This window comes from Canis aureus, chromosome 5 (genome assembly GCF_053574225.1).
Source record: "Canis aureus isolate CA01 chromosome 5, VMU_Caureus_v.1.0, whole genome shotgun sequence".
Taxonomy (NCBI): Eukaryota; Metazoa; Chordata; class Mammalia; order Carnivora; family Canidae; genus Canis; species Canis aureus.
The window spans coordinates 74,786,283-74,806,405 of record NC_135615.1 but is presented as its reverse complement, the minus strand read 5'-3'; the positions used below and the strand labels follow the sequence as shown (position 1 = coordinate 74,806,405).

Here is a 20,123-nt window from a genome sequence, read left to right as displayed (position 1 = left end):
TTAAAGCCAATGAAGAGTGATGGCTGGCAGCCTGACCACAGGGGTCAGGCCAAAAACTTCAAAATATACAGTCTTTTAAATCATATATGGAATATTTACAAAACTGACCTTACACTGGGCCCCAAAGCACGTTTCAAAAAATCTTGAAGGATGAAGACTACATGGGTTATTTTCTTTGACCACAAAGCAATAAAGCCAGAAAACAAAAAGCTATTAGAGAACTACAAAAACCTCACATGTTCGCAAAGCTGGAAACACACTTTTCAATAACCTATGGGTCATACATCCTTACATTTAATCTTCTTAATTCATGATACAGATTCCCAATTTAGAAATTCAGGAACTAAGGATGGAAAGAGAACATGATTTGCTCAAATTTACCCAGTTAGTAGTGGTAGAGCTGGGACACAAAACTAGGATACAGAATTTGAGAGCCCAGTGGTTTAATGAATGATATTCTCCTTATGTTCCATCTCCCCGGAATTTATAAGGTGAATTCCCAAGGTCCACAGACTCAGTGGATCTGATGTTTCATGTCTTAGAAAGAATAGCTGTTGAGAGATGGGAGACATGGTCCCAGGTTGCTTTGGTGGCACTGACCTTGGATCTACTGTGTAGAGATGCATTTCCCTTTTGCTCCTGCCTCATCTGGGGCCCCCTACCTGGGCTGAGGTATGAAGTCTAGAGGAATGGAGAGGAGAGTATCAGGTTGATGTTCTCGGATAGCTTTGAGTTAGATCCCTAGGAAGATTTCCTTTCCTTTTAAAGTTTTTTTTTTTTCCCACATGGGCATAAGTGGTAAGCGAACAAAGAAAGACAGAAGGAAAAGTTACTTCCAGATGGCTCGCCATCTTGCTCTAATGCAGATTAAATAAAGAAAATATTCCAACATATCATTAGGCAAACATGAGTATTAATATCATTCGTATTATAAATGGAACAGAATGGAAATTCAGCCTATATCTTGACTTACATTTGAGGCTAGGGCCTAAGAGCCGGAAAACAGACAACTATAGTACCCTGATTCTGAGCAAGTTGGAGGCTCATGATATCTGATGTAAGAGGCAAGACCAAAGTATTCCTAGACATCTCTAGGGGTGGCTGCCTGAATTCTAACTTACCAAACTGCCTCCCTCTTGTGGCGAGGGCTTATTCAAATGGCCACTTAACGGCATTAATCTATCTTCTTCACCTCCACCAACTTGTGCTGACTCTTGTCAAGATACACTTTTGGCAAACCTCCATGACATCCAGAGCTTCTACAATACCACTCTGGACCTCTGTTTCTCTCCTTATGCTGTGAGGACAATGTTGCTGCCTCCTCTGTGGGCTCACAAGTCTGAGGCCTGACCATGTTTCTTGCAACAAGAAGGCTTAAAAACAAACGGAAAATCTGATGGTGGTCCATATCCTAGAAAGTTACCTAAAGTGCTCCGAACTTACCAAGTGGCCCTCGGGAGGGAGAAGGCTGAGAGGTAGGAAGAGACAGTGCTAGGCTGGGCTAAAGGTCTCGAAGGTAGGAAATTTACTTCAACTCTTTGGCTTAATTTCTTCCACGCCAGAAGCCACACTGGCTCAAGGGGAGGGAGTAGGCCACTGAGTTAACAGTGCTCAGTTTGGGGTTTGAAGAAACCCGGCACCCCAACTCTACCCCACTGTTTGTTCCCCACACCATCAGGGTTCAGTTCCCAGAAAGCCAGTTTGCCAATCAGTAAGTGATCCAAGTCTCAGCATGAGTTTAAAATCAACAAGTCCAAGATCAAAGTATCCAGTTATCCAATCAGCAGTGTGATTACATCCTCTCAAACTGTGAAGAAGGGTCATCTCAACCAGTTCTTGATAGGAGGCTACGGGTATCCCCGTGCAGGCCCCAAATGGTAACTCAGCCCAGTGACCTTTCACAAATGGCCGGTTGTGCCTACAGGCTGGACAGATGGTGTGGGGCCCCTGGGGTAAGCGATGGTCCGATGCCTTCAATGAGGCTGTTCCACTGGTCATAGTCCTCTTTCAGGTCTGAGTGGGGGAAAAAAAAACAGGAAGGTTAGGGAAATCTTTGTAAGGTTAGAACAAAGAGTAGCTTCCATGGATTTGGTGGGTCATCCTAGAGAGGAGGGATACTAAAAGGATCGGTTATGGTGGTTGTGATGGTGGGGATTCCTGGGTGGCAGAGTGGTTGAGCATCTGCCTTCAGCTCAGGTTGTGATCCCGGAGTCTTGGGATGGAGTCCTGCACTGGACTCCCCACCGGGAGCCTGCTTCTCCCTCTGCCTATGTCTCTGCCTCTCTCTGTGTGTCTCTCATGAATAAATAAATAAAATCTTAAAAAAAAAAAGAGAGAGAAGTGGTTATGATGGTGACCACAGTATGGTAACTACCATTCATTGAGTGCTTTTATAAACATGCTATATAAATGACTTGCTTAACCTGTAACAACTCAATAATGATAATAACAACAGAAGGCAGCATTTACTGAAGGTTAATTCATCCTAGGGACTGTGCCAAACATGCATTGTTTCATTTAATTTTCACAATATCCCTATGTGGTAAGTCCTGTTTTAGCCCTATTACATTGAGAAAACCGAGGTTCAGAGATGCTACTCAATTCACACAAAGTCAGTCCAGGTGAGAAGTGGTAGAGACAGAATTCAAACCTGGGTCAATAAGGGTAGGAAGGGATGCCTGGGTGGCTCAGTGGTTGAGCATCTGCCTTCAGCTCAGGTAGTGATCTGGGTCCTGGGATCAAGTTCCACATCAGGCTCCCCACAGGGAGCCTGCTTCTCTCTCTGCCTAGGTCTCTGCCTCTCTCTGTCTCTCATGAACAAATAAACAAAATCTTCAAAACAAAACAAAACAAAAAGGGTGAGAAAATGGAAAGCCTACTTCCAATCAGGGAAGCCGCACGCATGCTCACCAGTGGATGCAAATTCAGGGCCGCCTCAGTGGAGGGAGGGAAAGAACAAGACAGCAGCATCCTGAAGCAGCGTAACACTGGGTAGGATTCAAGAGAGGGCCCTGGGATCAGAGGCAGATGGGTCTAACTATCCAGCAAGAACAGTCAAAAAGGGTCCAAAGCCTCAGGCTGAGGGAGCAGAGCACAGCTGAACAGGCAAATGGTGCTTTTGTTCAAAACAAACAAAAGCTGGGACAGAAGGCAGGGACCACTCTTCCCCAGCTTTGGATTCCCAGTGCCCTGCCAGGAACCTGGCATGGAATAGGTCCTCAACAAGTAAGTGCTACATATTCATTAATTCAAGAGATATCAAGCACACCCATGATGTGCCAATCTGTTTTTGGTGCTAAAAATATATCCACACACAAATAGACACCCTTATCCTCACAGAGCTCATAATCTAGGAGGCAGAGATAACAATAGACACAATAAATTATATAGGATGGGAAAAGGTGATAAGTACTACAGGTAAAAATGGAGCCACATAAGAGAAGCAGTGGTGGTGCCTGGGAAATGGGGATGAGGGGTGGAAGGGAGGGTACAATGTTTTAAAAAGGGTGGTCAGGGGCACCTGGTTGGCTCGGTTACAAGAGAGTCTGACTCTTGATCTCAGGGTCATGAGCTCTAGCCCCAAACTGGGTATAGAGATTACTTAAATAAATACATCAACTAAGGGGGATCCCTGGGTGGCGCAGCGGTTTGGTGCCTGCCTTTGGCCCAGGGCGCGATCCTGGAGACCCGGGATCAAATCCCACATCAGGCTCCCGGTGCATGGAGCCTGCTTCTCCCTCTGCCTATGTCTCTGCCTCTCTCTCTTTCTCTCTATGTGACTATCATAAATAAATAAAAATTAAAAAAAAAATACATCAACTAAAATAAAAAGGGTGGTCAGAGTGGGCCTCACTAAGGTGAGAGTTGCACAAAGACTTACAGAAGTGGGAAGAACCCATGGGACTAAATGGAATAGTGTCCCAGGCAGAGGGAAGAGCAGTAAAAAGGCCCTGAAGGGGGTATGTCTGGAGTGCTGGAGGCTCGTACAGCAACACTGAAGGTGGCCTGGGGAGGAGCAGCAGAAAGGGGCAGGAGGGACCGAGGGTGTATCATATCAGCCCCACAGGACACTGGACATTGGCTTTGACACTCAGAGAAATGAGGAGCTACCAGAGAACTCTGAACACAAGCATGAGAGATCTGATTTACTTTCTATCAGGATCATTTTGGCCACTCAATTAAGAAAAGACCATGTAGGGGATCCCCGAGTGGCGCAGCAGTTTGGCGCCTGCCTTTGGCCCAGGGCGCGATCCTGGAGACCCGGGATCGAATCCCACGTCAGGCTCCCGGTGCATGGAGTCTGCTTCTCCCTCTGCCTATATCTCTGCCTCTCTCTCTCTCTGTGTGTGACTATCATAAATAAATAAAAAATTAAAAAAAAAAAAAAAAGAAAAGACCATGTAGAGAGGCAAGGACAGTGAGAAAGGACTTGGGACAGTATAGCAGTCGTGGGGGTGAGGACAAGTGATGAGATTCCATACATAGTCTGAAGGTAGAGCCAAGAGGACTTCTGAGGGACTGGAAAGGGGATGTGAGAGCAGAGAAAAGAATGATGTCAGCTTGAATAATTCGGAATCGGGTTTTGTTGGTGATGTCTATTGGAAGGAGAAACATTGGTGGTAGGTTATACAAATCTGATGTTCATGGGAGAGATCAAACTGAAGATATATAGCAGGGAGTGGGCAGCCTGAGACGGTGTTTTAAGCCACAAGAGTGGATGGATGACATCAGGGGGTATGGATAGAGAAGAGGTCTAAGCCCTGAGCAGTGGGAGCAGTAAAGTAGACTGAGGAGGAGCATACGTCAAGATGGGAGAAAGCCCACAGTGGGGTGTCCTAGAAGTGAACACAGGGTTTCACAGAGGAGGGCGTCACTGCTGTCAGAAGCTGCTAAGTGCCCCAGCAGATGAGGAATGAGAACTCACCACCAGATTTGAGGCCTATGAGGGTCACAGGCCTCACTGCCAGAAGCAGTTTTCATGGGGAACTGGGGTGCAAAAGCCTGACTGGAGTGGGTTTAAGAGAGAATGTAAAGAGAAGAACAGAGAAAGGAAAGATGGACCTTCTTTTGAGAAGTTTTGCTGTTAGGAGGAACAAGGAAATGGGGGTGATAACTAGAAGGGAAAGTGGGGTCAAGAGAGGGGTCTTTTAAGAGAAATTTCAGGGTGAAACTAACCAAGTAGAGAGAGACAAATTGAAGATAAAGAGGAAAAAATTGCTGGCACAATCAGCTTGAGTCCATGGAAGAGGGTAGAAGGGCTGGCCTTAGACAACTGACTGGGAAACAGTAAGCAGATGCGGGGCTAAGTACCTTCACAAAGGTGGGCAGATGAGGCACTAGGGTTTTGAGGAAGTACTGACTCCTTCCACCTTCCAGTGACAAGGGAGGTGAAGTTCATCAGCTGAGAGACAGGGGAGGGGAAGGTGTCAGAAGTCTGCAGAGAAAGGAGAAGAGAGATCAGAAGAGAGGACGAATAAGATAGACAGAAGGTGCCTACAGAAGCGCCAATCTCTTTAAAAGAAAAGAAAGAACTTCCCTGGGTCAGTGGCAGATATGCTCCCAGAGGTATTTTTAGGAGTGGTGAGAGGTACAGCTCACTACAATCCATTTTAGTTTCCCGGGTGATAATGTACCATGTGGCCACCAAAATGCTTCCCTTTGCCAAGCTAACTGCCCCAAGAGGAAAGTCTTTGCCTTTTCAGACTGTCTCATCTCTTCTTGCCTGGTTACATGAGAGCCTCCGACCGGGGCCCTCAGCCTCTCAGACAGGCCCATCGCCAGTCCTCCATTATGCAGCTGGACCGCACACACAAGTCTAATCACGACATTCTCCTGGCCAATGGAATAAAAATCCACACTCATTTCAGCAAACACATGGCTTATGCATCTGGCTTCTGCCCACTTCTCTGCCTTTATGTTCCACCAACTCAATAACCTGAGTGCCAGATACACTAAACAGTTTCTCGAAACTGACCACACAAGCCACTGTGCCTTCTGTTTAGCAGACTTTGCCCCTTCCCTGGTGAACTATACTCATCTGTTAAGATTAAAGACAAGCATCACTTTGTCCAGGGAACCTCCTCTTTTAGGCTGTTCTTTCCCTTCCGTCAGCTAGGTACCTGCTGTCTGTGTCTCCTCAACACTAAGTGCATATTGTGGTCATCAGAGTCACTGGCATAACAGGGCATCACTAAATCTATGGGCTTTGGAATCAGACAATTTAGGTTACATGCTGGCCTTGCCACTTAGGAATCAGATAACCTTGGACAAATTACTTAAATTTCTTAAGGTTCATATCTTCATCTATAAAATAAGAGTTAAGTACCTACTAGAGAGGTCTATTTTCAGGATTACATGTGATGGTGAATCTAAAGTACTTAGCGGAAGGCCTGACATAAAGCAAGTTCTCAAAAACCTCCCTATAGTCGAAGACTCTCCTTTTCATCTCCTCCTCTGCTGGTCTCCAGCAATGAGTATATTAGCTCAACAGACATTGCTACTAAAGGCAGCCCGCCCCATCATGCCATGGTGGGCTCCCCTGTCATCTTTAGCTCTTACCTAATGACGTGATGCCAATAGTTAACAGAGCAAGTGGGCCGAGGACCATGCAGTCAGTCCCCAATGAAGTCTAGAGTCACAGATCCATTCCTCTCCTACGAGGTGACGGGGTGATGCTCTAAAGTCTCTAGTAACCCTAAAGTCTCTAAATCCAGGCTGGCAGAAAGGCTCACACTGAGCAAGATGAAATGAACAGGCATACAAAATGCAAATTTAGGTTAAAATAGTCAATACATTCATACTAAAACAAATAGATTTTAAAAGTAAACTGACTCCAAACCAAATTTGTTAGGCAATTTTGGAACTGTTAATGCACTCAGGCCATGCAACTAAGAGGCTGGTGTCCAGAGCACAGAGGTGACAATCTTGCTATACCACCTCTAGTACGTAATGTCCAAGTCAGGGCACTACATCTCAAGAAGCACCCTGACAAAGAGTGTATCCAGAGGGGATAATAAATGGCAATATGGGGAACTGCCCCAGTGGGAGTATCCAAAGAGCTGCAAGGGGTCTGAGACCTCCTTGGGGAGTTCTTGTCCCCTCAGGACAATCAGGACATGCAGAGAATGAGAAAGAATCAGATCTTGGTCTTGGGCTAGAGCTAAGTGACCTTGAAAACTCAAGGCAGCCTGGTCCCCTTCTGAAGGAAACTGCACTATACCCAACACTGCCAAGGGATCAGTCTGGGGCAAACAATGGTAGCCTCAGCCATGCTGGCTGGGTCAGAAAGGGACATCTGGTCAAGAGAGCCCGGGCCTAGGTTGGGCAGTGGCCTACAATGCGTTGTTAGGTAAAGGTGGGCTGGGAGAATAAAGTTGTCTCTCTTGGGAATTTTGGGAAATCCAAGAGAATATGGCTACAAGCAGTGGGAATCAGAGATGATAGGATGCCACAAGGTAGAGAGACCAATCCATGAGTGGTTTGAGCCAACTGAAGCGATAGGGAACCAGTAACTATGAATAAGCAGATGCTAGCACCAAGAGAAAAACTAGAGTAGAGAAGAAGAAAAATACAGACCAGAGGCAAGAGATACAGAGATGTCATGAGAGTAAGAGACACAGAGATGGAGCCCATGAGAGAGGAGAGAGGGAGAGAGGTAGAGAGAGAGAGATCAGTCCTGTAAGTTATCTTGGTTCCTGTAACTTCACTTCCCACATGGCGGATATACTTTCAAAAACAAACTCTCCTTTTTATCTCAAGGTAAATGAGTGAATCTCTAGTCTTTGTAACGGAAAAAAAGACTAATTAGAATATCATTCTTAAAACAGAGAGGCAGACAGGGCTAACCCTCATAGCAGCACACTCCATGCTGCTTGATAGTGTGGCAGGGAAGAAGGAAGAAGAGATCTGCTCTGGGTAGAAGGCTAGACCAAAGACCTCTACAGACCTTGCCATTTAGCTGGTCTGTGACGTATGACGCTAGCCATAAGCTTTCCACGCTTTATTTTGTTTAAAGCACTTCTACAAATTTAGCCCATTTATCATCATAACCTGCTCTGCGGTACAGATGAGATGAGTGGCAAGGAGTTAGGATGAAGGTAATGGAGGAGGGAGAGAGGTGAAAGTTCCATTTATACTAAAGAAACCAAGGATCCCTGGGTGGCGCAGTGGTTTAGCGCCTGCCTTTGGCCCAGGGCACGGTCCTGGAGACCCAGGATCGAATCCCACATCGGGCTCCCGGTGCATGGAGCCTGCTTCTCCCTCTGCCTGTGTCTCTGCCTCTCTCTCTCTCTGTGTGTGTGACTATCATAAATAAATAAAAATTAAAAAATAAAAATAAAAAATAAAGAAACCAAGACTCGTAAGTTAAATGAATCAGCTAAGGTCATTTGGGTAGTAAGAGACAGAGTCAGCATCTCCAAACTTTTATCTAAGTGTTCTTTCTACAACTCTATGCAATTCTCTCCTTTACTCAGGCTTTCCTTTTGCCATAAATCTTCCTGATCTGGGACATGGTAGTAGTATAGGCCACTAACGGAAATCTAAGGGACCCCCAAGTGGTAGTATAGGCCACTAGTAGGAAAATCTAAGGGACCCCCAAGGCTGCCCACAAACTCCAGTCCTCTCCTTACCAAGGTGCTTTTGCAGGAAGGCCAGCATGGCCCTCACCATAATCTCTTGACCTTCATAGGGGTCCAAGCTCCCACGGGTTTGAGTGGAGAAGAATTTACCAATCCAGTTACCAGCCACAAAAGCAAAATCAGTTTGACTCCGATGAACAGAACCACTAGAGGAAAAGAGAAACGAATGACTGATCGGGGTCTGGAGGCCAGGGCACACAAATATTTGCTAAGCACCTACCATGTACAAGGGGCTTTGCATGCATTAGCTCACCGAATTTTCATCACAATGCAGGTGTGCCTAGCTTCAAAGCTACCTCAACCCCTAGAGCACAACGTCTGACAGTGCAGAGAAAGGCTGAGTTAGCTGGAGGGGGGCGGACACAGGGCGAGAAGGAGGGACCTGTCACACCTGCCATTCCTCTGTGTTATCAACTACTGCACCATGGCTTTTTCCTGGTGACTTCTGAACATTCACAAAACATCCTCTCCTTCTTCTTCAGAACTGTACCACAAAGTAAACAGGAAAAGGAATCACCTGCCTGTACCTAAGTAATCAGAAAAGTAAGGGCAAACACTTATAAAAGATGGGTTTCTGGATTAGAATTTAAGTTCTTTGATATCAAATACATTTAATTCAAAAGTGCAATTCTCACTAGGTTCATTTTGGACTATTACAACTAAATTTACTACTTAATTCAATGAGGGAAGAAATCTAAATGCTAACATTTGGTTGGTATCCTGCAGATAAACAGACTTTAAAAAAATGTATTGTTTAAGGCACATGAAAAAGTGTAAAGAATAATGTAATGGATACTTGAGTATCCAGTGCTCAGGTTAAGAAGTTATACTATATGTTGGTAAATTGAATTCAAATAAAATATTATAAGAAAAAAAAAGGTAATACATTGCTAATAGTTAAATCACCCTTGGGTACTCCTTCCCAGCTGTTCTCACCTCCCTTCCCTCCAGAGGTCAGCATTACCCTCAATCTGAGTGGCCTGGGGAAACTGTCAAGCAGTCCTCTGCTGCCAAGAGATCAAAAGGTCAGGGGAGGGCTGGCACTAAGGAAGTGAGCCTAGCCAAGATGAGCAAGGGAAGAAGTACTGACTACTGAGAAGACACTCCTAGCATTCCAGGGCTTTGGATTTAACATTTCAACTACCAGAGGTGATTCCAAAAGTCCATGACATATAGTTACTTGTTTTGATGAAATAGGACCTGGGATCCTTAACACATGTGTTGCTCGGCTCTGCCAGGCTCGAGTGTAGGGCAGAAGAAAGTCACAGACTTGTCAGTGAGCCTTCAGCCCTACGCCTGAACTCTCTGCACTTCCAAATTACAGTACTTATCTGAAGATCACTCAAAATTTTCTTTCTGTGATAAACAACTCCCATCTGTTAGTGCTAGGAATGGAAGTGAAGAGAATATGGTTTATCTTGGGCAGAATATCGATGGTTTAAGGAAGATAATCTGAATTGAGGTATTCAAGGTCTCCAAAAGTCTATCTTGTGAATGTCAAGAGTCTATTATAGGGCAGCCCAGGTGGCTCAGCAGTTTAGTGCCGCCTTCGGTCCAGGTGTGATCCTGGAGTCCCGGGATCGAGTCCCACGTCGGGCTCCCCGCAGGGAACCTGCTTCTCCCTCTGCCTGTGTCTCTGCCTGTGTGTGTGTGTGTGTGTGTGTGTGTGTGTGTGTGTGTGTGTCATGAATAAATAAATAAAATCTTAAAAAAAAAAAGAGTCTATTATAGTTACACTCTTCAAAAGGTTCAATAAAATTCCCGAATGAGGTTATGGATCTCTTGAGTCCATCCAGACCCATACTTTCTCTCTCCAATTTACAATCTCCACAATACCCTTTTCCCAGAAAGCAACAGGTAAATTCTGTCATCAGGTCATAGCAGAGAAGGACAGATATGAAATCCTAAAGGAATTAAGACTTTGCACCTCAGGAAGAATTTAAGTATTGAACTAATGGGTAGAACTTATAGATAATTTAGAAGAAATTAAGAGAGCCACTGCTGAGTAGCAAATGGAGAGGACACTGGGGGTGATGATCCTGGGGCTTACTCACAGGACAGTTATGATTCTGGACTGTTCATGTTGAGCACATATCTTCTTCATCAAGTTGACACTCTCCACTGTTTGGAATTTCTCAGCATTGATAAAGAACACAGGGCCTCTGGCTTTGGGGTAAAAGTCATGTTCCAGGGGAAACATCCAAGCATCCAGAGCCACAGCACACCTGTGACAGAACCAGACAATTGGAACTGCCATACAGAAATCCAGGCAAAAATAGTTAGGCCAGTGGGGGAAGTGCCAGGGCTCTTCCCTTCTGTGGGACAAAGGCTCAGAAAGCCAAGAAGGGATTACCAGAGCCCAGGCCCTTCAGTTAGGATCTTGGATAGAGATCACTTTTATCTGTCACCAAAGATCATTCTAGATTTTAATTAATTAACTAATTAATTATTATTATTTTAAATGTAGGCTCCACGTCCAACATGGGGCTTGAACTCACAACTCTGATATCAAGAGTCGGATGCTCTACTGACAGAGCAAGCCACGTACTCCAGATCCTTTTAGATCTCAAACTCACTGACAGCAAGGATCAGACCTTCTCCTGGGTCTACTCTCAGGCAGCTGACTTAGGTTGCTCAGAAGGCATTTTATTCATTCAACATTCATTGAGTACCTACTATGTGCTTAGCCCTGTGCTGTGGATACAGGGATAAGTGACACGGTTCTTGATGTTAAGGAGCTTCCAGTTTAGAAGGGGAGACAGAACAGAAAAGGGAACAAAACAGAGCTTAGTGCCCTGACTGCATAAGGAGCTATGTGAGACCATAGCATGTGTGGACGGGAGGTCACAGATCAAACACATGGCCAGTGTGTCAAGCAGTAATCTGTCTCCTGGGGCAAAACTAAGGCCCCAAGATTAGCACCTCTCCCCCACCCAGGGTTCCTCCATTCTTCACCTCAATAAAAGACAAGCATCTCCTTACCAAAAGGAAAAACCTGACTCCTCTCTTTCCTTCACCTTATAAGTCACCAAGTCCTGAAAATTCTAAAACCTATCATGACTCAATTCCTCTCTCTCCATCCTAATGCAAATCCATCACCTCTGCCCTTGACTGAGATAGCCTTCCTCTAAGTAGCCTCCTGTTTTTCAGTCTTGCCCTGCTACAAGCCACTCTTCATACAGTAGCCAGAGGGATCTTTTATTTGTTTTATTAATTTCTTTCTTTTTTTTTTTTTTTAGTAGGCTCCCTGTCCAGTGTGGAGCCCAATGCAGGGCCTGAACTCATGACCCTGAGGATCAAGACTTGGGCTGAGATCAAGTCAGGCACTTAACCCACTGAGCTACCCAAGTGCCCCTTTGAGGGATCTTTTAAATTGTAAATAAGACTTTTCTCGAGGCACCTGCCTGGTTCAGTCAGAGGAGCATGTGACTCTTGATCTCAGGGTCATGAGTTTGAGTTCCATGCTGGGCATAGCGATTAGATAAATGAATAAATAAAAACTTTAAAAAAAGGATTTTCTTCTGCTTAAAATCCTTTGGTGGTTTCCCATCATACTGGAATAAAATCGAACTCTCTTACTCTGGCCAAAAGGCCATGTGATCTAGCCCATGTTATCTCTCTGACCATATCTTGAACCACTTCCCCCTCACTCACTGTGCCTCTCCCACACTGAAAAAGCAAGTTTCTTTCTACCTCAAGGCTTTTGCATTAGCTGTTCCCTCGGCCCAGAATTATCTTTCCCTAGACCTTCATATGGTTAGCTTCTTTATAAGCCTTGGCTTATGTCATTTTCTTAAAGAAACCTCCAATTACTCCAGTATATCAGCCTAGTTTATTTTCTTCCCTGCACCTGAGTGCTGGGGATTTGGCTGCTAGTTGTTCACTAGCCTGTCTCCTCCCAAAATAACGTAACTCAATGAAATCAGAGACCTTGTTTTCTTGTTCACCATGGAATCCCTAGCTCCCAAACCAGTGCCTGCCACATAACACTTGTGTGACAAATATTTGCTAGATGAATGAATGGTGTGCAGAGCTCACATAAGCATCGTTGGGACACTCACCGAAACTGGGTCTCCTTGGCCAAAGCCAATAGAGCTGTAGCCCCGCCAAATGAATGTCCCATCACAGCCACGCAGCTCATGTTGATGTTGCCCTGAGGAAAGCAGAGAACTGAACCAAATCAGAAATGCATGACTGCTCTTTCAGGAATTCAGAGGCAAGAGGCAAAGAGTGAGGCAATGATGCAGAAGCACAATACAGCGGTGAGCTCCTGCCTGCATAGTAAGAACCTCTTGCTCCCCAGGCTGAACAACTTTCTGCAGTCAGGAATTCTGAAAACTATGTTTTTCATCTCTGTTTTTGTAATCATACCATCTGTAATACCTGGACCAGGGGAGACATCAAATATCTATGAATAAATGAATAGGTCTAAATGATGTGATTCCATACAGAGCCATCCATGTCAGAGCACACTGGGAACAAGAACTGTCTCCTATCTCTAGATCCCTGTCTTACAGTTGCTCCAACAGGGTGACAGAGACACCAAGTTAAAGACAGAATGGGAAGCTCATGCTGCCTGTCCACTTTCCACTGAAGCAAGGCCGCTCATGCAAAAACAAACTCTGGTTCTACTTCCTCTGGGTATCTGTTCTGACTTTGATCCAGCAGAGTGAGTCTGCTTGTTCCTCCATGCTTTGTAAGTAGCTATTTCTAGTTGTCCCCAGAAGCCTTCAGGGCACGGTTATATAAGAAGCCACTGCAGCCACCTGCTGAGGGGCTCTAGGGAAATCTCTCTGGCCTTTGTGGCCCAGCGTCTGCCCTGAACATGTGCTCTCCCCAATTTCTATCCTAAGACTCTGTATCTAAATTCTCCCCATTTGCTTAGTATCTTCAGACCAACAACTTGGTTGATGGCCGCTTCAGCTTTTTTTAATAGGCCAATATATTTATATACCTTGAAAATTGGGAGTATATAGTGAAGTCACCCACGTACCACATTCCCTTTCCACACAGCTGCCCAACACCTACCCCCAAATGGTTTTCTTCAGTGTCTTTGCAGAGCGTACTTATGCACAGACAGGTAAATGTGAATCTACACGTCCACTTTTTACACAAAACTTACCTTTGTGAATAATAATATTAGTTTACATAAAGACCTTCCTTATCCTTCTTTACAGTTGCATCTGGTTTCCCCATGGCGTAGACAGCTGGCTAATCAAATCTGTCTCTCTTCTTTCTGGACATACAGCTAGACTCTTTCTCAGCAGTTGGATGTGCCCTTGGAACTGAGTTCTAGCCAACAGAATGAGTGTGAAAGCAAGATCTCCACTTCCAGGGCCTGGCCCATAAAGAGTGTTTCGTATAAACCTCCACACCTTTCCCCACTCCTGGCTTAATGCACACAGTGGAGTTGGGTTTCACAAGTAGAAGAGGGTAGAACTATAAGCTGGAAGAAGCCTGGATCCCTGAGTCACTCCTTGCAGAGGAGCATCCATTTTCAACTTTATGTGGCAGAGAAGTAAATTTCTACTGTGTTAAACTACTGAGATTTGGAACTTATGAGTTACAGCAATTAGCATTATCAAAACGATTAGGTCCATTGTTTCATAATCTATTAAACCACTTCCCTTACTGAAGAACACTTAGGATACTACCAATCTTTTGCTGTGAAAGACAACAGAGGAATGAATAACCTTATACATATATCATGTTGCACGTGTACAGGTATCTATAGAATAAATTCCCAGAACTGCACATTGCTGGGTCAAAGAATATGCACATTTATACTGTTGATAGCTATTGCCAAACTGCCCTGCATGGGGTAATCTGGACTCTCATGGGCAACACAGCAGAATATCTACTTTCCCATAGCTTTGCCAACAGGAGTGAATAACCAATTTTCCGATCTTAATCTGAGAGGTGAAAATGTTCTTAGAGCTGTTTTTATCCTATATTTCTCCAAAATAAAATAATCCAACTAAAATCCTGCCTGCCCAATGCCTGCCTCAGGATCCCAGGCATGCAGCCCTGCACTTCAGTGCCTGGGTCCCTGCTTGTCTGCTGGGAGCTGGTGGCACACAGCAAATAGCTGTTAAAGTGCTTTAGATGTCTGCCTTCCCAACTGGCCATCCAGGCAGGTACTTTGCCCTGGACGGCCTCAAATCGACCGGAGCCTTTAAAAGGCATTTTCTAACAAGGCTTTGGGGCATACGGCATAGGCTTTGGGAACAAAAAGTCCCAGTTTGAAGTCTGACTACCACTTACTTAGCTATGTGACCTTGGGTAGATACTTAGCCTCTTTGATCCTTCGTTTCTTTCTATGTAGAAAGCTAATAGTGCTTGCTGTATAAGTTTGTATGAGGTACTCTTATCATGGTACACAGAGTAGTAATTGCTATTTTATATATATTTGTGTATATAAATGTACACACACACACACCATTCTCATTCATGCAATGGAATATGACATGGCTATTAAAAGTCATGCCATAGAAAAATATTAACCATTCAGACTATTATGCTAGGTGAAAAAAAAGAGCCACAAAACAGCTTGTATTAAAGTGATCACATTATTGTTTTTAAAAACATATACGTATGTGTTGAACACTTTAAAGGAACTGGAAGGACGAACATCAAAATGTAAAAAACTTTTTTCTTCACATTTTTGTGTGATTTCTTGGTTCTCTAAATAGAGCCTGAGCTACTTTTGAAATTAGGTGGAAAAGATCAGGGGGTTGGGAATGTCTCTTCATGGGTATCAAATCCCATAGCTGGGACAGTTTCTACCCTCCTGGGAGGAATTTTAGGATTTTCTCCAAGTTAGGAATTAGCCTGCTACAGACACAGGTTGTTTGTTGCCTAACACACCTTCCTTTGGGGAACAAACCATCTTTCCTTTCTCCATGTGGACCTTTTGGGATACCAGTTCCTGGTGCTCAGGCTCCCCTGACCCAGAAGTGTGTGTAGAACATAGGTAGGCCAATCAGAATACCCTGTCCCTCTGATACAGTGATGGGTCCAGAAGGGACATGTAACCCAAGCAGGGCCACAGCTTTCCCAGACTAGTGGAAGCCAACAGAGTCTCTTTTCCTTTTACATTTGGAGAGAGTGGAAATACAGACTTGGGCTGCCAGCAACCATCTTTCTTGCCTAATGGAGAGAATATGGTAAGAAGGGAGCCCACACACACAGAGTGGAACTGAGCCAGAAGAAGGAAGAGGGAGTGCCAGAGCTTTGATGACAATGTCTGAGACCCTGGATCTAGCTACATTGGCCTGAAGCCTTTGGTCTTCCTACTTATTTGAGGCAATAAATTGTCTTTTGGTTTAAGCTAATGAGTTAGGTTTCTATGATTTGTAACCAAAAAAGTCCTGATGAATCCAGGTCATCCCAATTGCTACCATACCTTCAAAGTCGTCAGATCCAACCCATCAGGCAAGATATTGAGAACAATCTGCCCAGCAGTGACCTCTTGCAGGATCCTCAACACCCGAGTACACTCGCTTACCCTCTGATACACCTGCAACAGAGACGATGGTGGTGGGAGCTAGAATGCGACACAACCATCCAACAAGAGTCTAACTCTCCAACAGAGCCAAGGAAGGATGCAGGGATAGTTTGCCCACCTCTATCTCAGCAAGCACTGTGGGCTCCACATCCTGAGAAAGACTTAGCAACCTCCTAGCAGCTCACCTAACAATACACTGGAGTTGGCACTACTACTCAGACTCTACCCACGTTCCCACGGGGGAGTCAGGAGGACCCAATAAGACAACGTATATGAATGTACCTTGAACCACAAAAGGAATAAGAGTATTTTTTTATAAACCCAGTACTGGTTTCTACTTGCCTACTTGTAGTACACATCTATTGTTTTCTTTTTTTTTTTTTTTTTTTTTTTTAAATTTTATTTATTTATTTATGATATTCACAGAGAGAGAGAGAGGCAGAGACACAGGCAGAGGGAGAAGCAGGCTCCATGCACTGGGAGCCCGACGTGGGATTCGATCCCGGGTCTCCAGGATCGCGCCCTGGGCCAAAGGCAGGCGCCAAACCGCTGCGCCACCCAGGGATCCCCACATCTATTGTTTTCATCTGCCTAGTACTTACCTGCCCCCACTTCGCTCATTATCCCTGACTTTTGAGGACTATGCCCTCCTCAAATCTATCAATGTCTTTCTGATGAGAATTTCTCATTTGGGTACTTCCTCACCTCCCTCTAGGATTTTTCACAGTGCAGCTTGAGGCAGGTGTGGCGACTAGGGGACCCCCAAACACCCCTATTCTTTCAGGTGGTGAGGTCAAACATGCAAACTCAGTTTGTCAAGAGCTGTGGTTCTGGGGCACCTGGGTAGCTCAGTCAGTTAAGCGTCTGCCTTTGGCTCAAGTCATGATGTCAGGGTCCTGGGAATCGAGCCTCACGTTGGGCTCCCTGCTCAGGAGGGAGTCTGCTTCTCCCTCTGCTGTTTTCCCCACTCACGTTCTCTTTCTCTCAAATAAATAATCTTAAAAAAAAAAAAAAAAAGAGAGAGAGAGAGAGAGAGTGAGCTGTGGTCTAACCTCACAAGGTAAGCCAGTTTGCAGATAAGATCAACCAGCAGAGGAGACAGAGATGAGAGAGAGAGATGGTATTGGAGTCTGGCTCCAGTGGTCCTGCTCTTCTTCTAATCTGCCTGTATAAGCCAGTCAATCCTCTCTTTTGCCTAACAAGATTAAATTGAGTTTCTGTCATCTATAATAGTTTAGAGTCTTGATTAACACACCATTTCTCGGGATCCCTGGGTGGCGCAGCGGTTTGGCGCCTGCCTTTGGCCCAGGGCGCGATCCTGGAGACCCGGGATCGAATCCCACGTCGGGCTCCCGGTGCATGGAGCCTGCTTCTCCCTCTGCCTATGTCTCTGCCTCTCTCTCTCTCTCTCTGTGACTATCATAAATAAATAAAATTAAAAAAAAAAAAAAAGAAAAAAAAACACCATTTCTCTGGCGTGGCAAGCTCAGACCCTCTATAAGTGAGATTGCGGGACAGAAGGTTAGTTACAAGTCTTCTTAGTGACTGTAGTATAAGGAAGAGAGGCTTATCAACTCTCCCTCCCCAACTGGCACAAGCCTACCTGGCAATTCCGGACATGGAATTCCTTCTCCCCTTCTTCAATTTGTCGGTGAGGGATCCATTCCTCCTCCAGCGACTCATTAGTGGCCTGGCTCTCCTCCGGAGCCTGCTTGCAGAAACAGGTGGTCGCAGCCGACCCATCCCTGAAATACACATGCCACCAGAGAAACTCAAAGACATTTTTCAGCTTATTTTTCCCCTTTACCAAATCCTCCATTTCCACCAAGACACTCTGGATCCCCTTTTGCCTAGCAGGCAGAAAGATATGGGGGGCATACAGAGGAGAGGAGAAAAAATGGATTTTGAAGACCAACTTGGGTTTGAACCCCAACTCAGCTGTGTCACTTCCAGCAAGAAACCTTTGAACTTTGGTTTCCTCACCCTTTTAAAAAAAAAAAAAGATTTTATTTATTTATTCTTGAGAGACACACAGAGAGAGAGGCAGAGACATAGGCAGAGAGAGAAGCAGGCTCCGTGCAGGGAGCCTGATGTCGGACTCGATCTGGGGACTCCAGGACCACGCCCTGGGCTGAAGGCAGGCACTAAACCACTGAGCCATCCAGAGATCCCACTGATTTCCTCACCTTTAAAATGAGTACAACACCTGCCTTGCATGGTCGTTGTGAAAATTAGAAATAATATGTTGATAAGGAACTAGCCTATGTCCTAGGATATATCCCATATCCATTGCAGGCAGGCAATCCATGATAGTTTGTTAGGGCTGTCACCCTCTCACCTGTGTTCTGGTACAGCAACCACAAAGCCGTGGGAGGCCAGCTCCATGCAGAAGGCTGAATACAGCGTCCTAGAGATGAAGGAAGGAACAGAGAGAAGTGGTCTAAAGAATCGTGCTCCCCTGCAGCTCCCATTCCAATCATGCTCTGCTAGTGACCATCTCAAAAGACTGGAGGAAGTTTCATTTGCAGCAGCCCTCCTCAAGGTGTCTTCTTTGGTCAGTACACCACTTGTCTCACAGGGCTCCAAGAAGCAAGTGTAAATCGATCCCTGGTGTTTTCAACCCCACATGAACTTTTGACTGATCTCCTCCACCCACCCCCAATACGATTTGGCTTCTTTCACAATTGCATTTCTATCGTCTATATATTATGGTACATCCTCCAAATTAGTTGGTCACATTTCTGAAGACAGGCACTCTGGCTATTTCTGTAATATGCAAATATGCACCTGTGATTTAGCATGTGAATTTTGTCTGTGCTCCAACTTCTCAGAAAAAAAGGAATATGGCAGACACTATTAACTGTCCAAACACTTTTTTCTCTCCTCCTTAGTAGCAGAATCTGATTTTCAGACGAAGATAGAGTTATGGCATCGATTATGACATTTCCCAGCCTCTCCTGCACCTCGGTTTATCAGTGAGATTAAGTCCTAGCCCAGCAATAGAAATATAATGCTGCTCCCATAAGTAATTAAAATTCTCTAGTAAATACATTTTTAAAGTTAAAAAAACAGGTGGAATCAACTTTAATAATATATTTTATTTAACTCAATAGAGCCAAAACATTATCATTTTGCCGGGCTGCCCAGCATCTGACTCTTGATCTCAGAATCATGAGTTTGAGACCGACATTGGGTATAGAGAATACTTTAAAAAAAGAATGTCTGAATGAATAAAATATTTTATTAAGTTTTTTTTTCCATATGAAGTTTTTGAAATCAGTGTGTATCCTTTACTTCAGCACATCTCAGACAGCCTGGGTGGCTCAGCAGTTTAGCACCACCTTCAGCCCAGGGCATGATCCTGGAGACCTGGGATTGAGTCCCACTTTGGGCTCCCTGCAAGGAGCCTGCTTCTCCCTCTGCCTGTGTCTCTGTCTCTCTCTCTCTCTCTCTCTGTCTTTCATGAATAAATAAATAAATAATTTAAAAAAATACTTCAGCACATCTCAGTTTAGACCAGCTGTATTTGTAATGTTCAATAGCCACATGCGGCTAGAAGCTACTCTAATGAACAGAGCAGCTCTAGTCATTGGGACTAGAAGCAATTGTGTTGTGTAGACTTTCAGAAAAAATAAAAACAAAAACTTTCAGAAGAGTTCTCCTTTCCTACTGCCTGGGATGTAGATGTAATGGCAGGAGCTAGACCAGATACCCAAGGTCATTAGATAGCCTTAGAAAATGGAAGCCACATGTGGCAGAGCAAGGTGATAAAAGAAGTCTGGTTCTCTGGTAATTCTGTGGAAGTACCATATCATCTCTGTCTACCACCAGCTTTCTTTTAGCTGAGCAAGAAAGAAATCTTATGTTGCTTAGGCCACTATTGTTTGGGGTTTTCCTGTTAATACAACTTGCCTGGATCTTAGCTGATTCAGGAAGGTCAGAAAGGACAGACATTAAATTTCTTTTCACCTTCTCTC

At 44.7% G+C, this 20,123-nt stretch overlaps 1 protein-coding gene across 12 annotated transcripts in view; it reads right to left on the bottom strand.

Annotated features, from left to right (window-relative positions):
* Positions 1-829: 829 nt before the first annotated feature.
* PAFAH2 (platelet activating factor acetylhydrolase 2) overlaps positions 830-20,123 on the bottom strand; it is a 31,708-nt gene continuing 12,414 nt past the window's right edge. For 9 of the 12 annotated variants that reach the window (XM_077899051.1, XM_077899045.1, XM_077899047.1 and 6 more), the window contains 7 exons: positions 18,485-18,553; positions 17,750-17,891; positions 16,045-16,158; positions 12,701-12,792; positions 10,694-10,864; positions 8,631-8,785; positions 830-2,013 (listed from right to left, as the gene is read on the bottom strand). In XM_077899051.1, coding sequence (XP_077755177.1) covers positions 1,919-2,013; positions 8,631-8,785; positions 10,694-10,864; positions 12,701-12,792; positions 16,045-16,158; positions 17,750-17,891; positions 18,485-18,553 — 838 coding nt within the window. In that variant the 3' untranslated portion in view covers positions 830-1,918. The remainder of the gene's footprint in view (positions 2,014-8,630; positions 8,786-10,693; positions 10,865-12,700; positions 12,793-16,044; positions 16,159-17,749; positions 17,892-18,484; positions 18,554-20,123) is intronic. The other 3 variants (XM_077899050.1, XM_077899042.1, XM_077899041.1) reach the window with 3 other exon arrangements.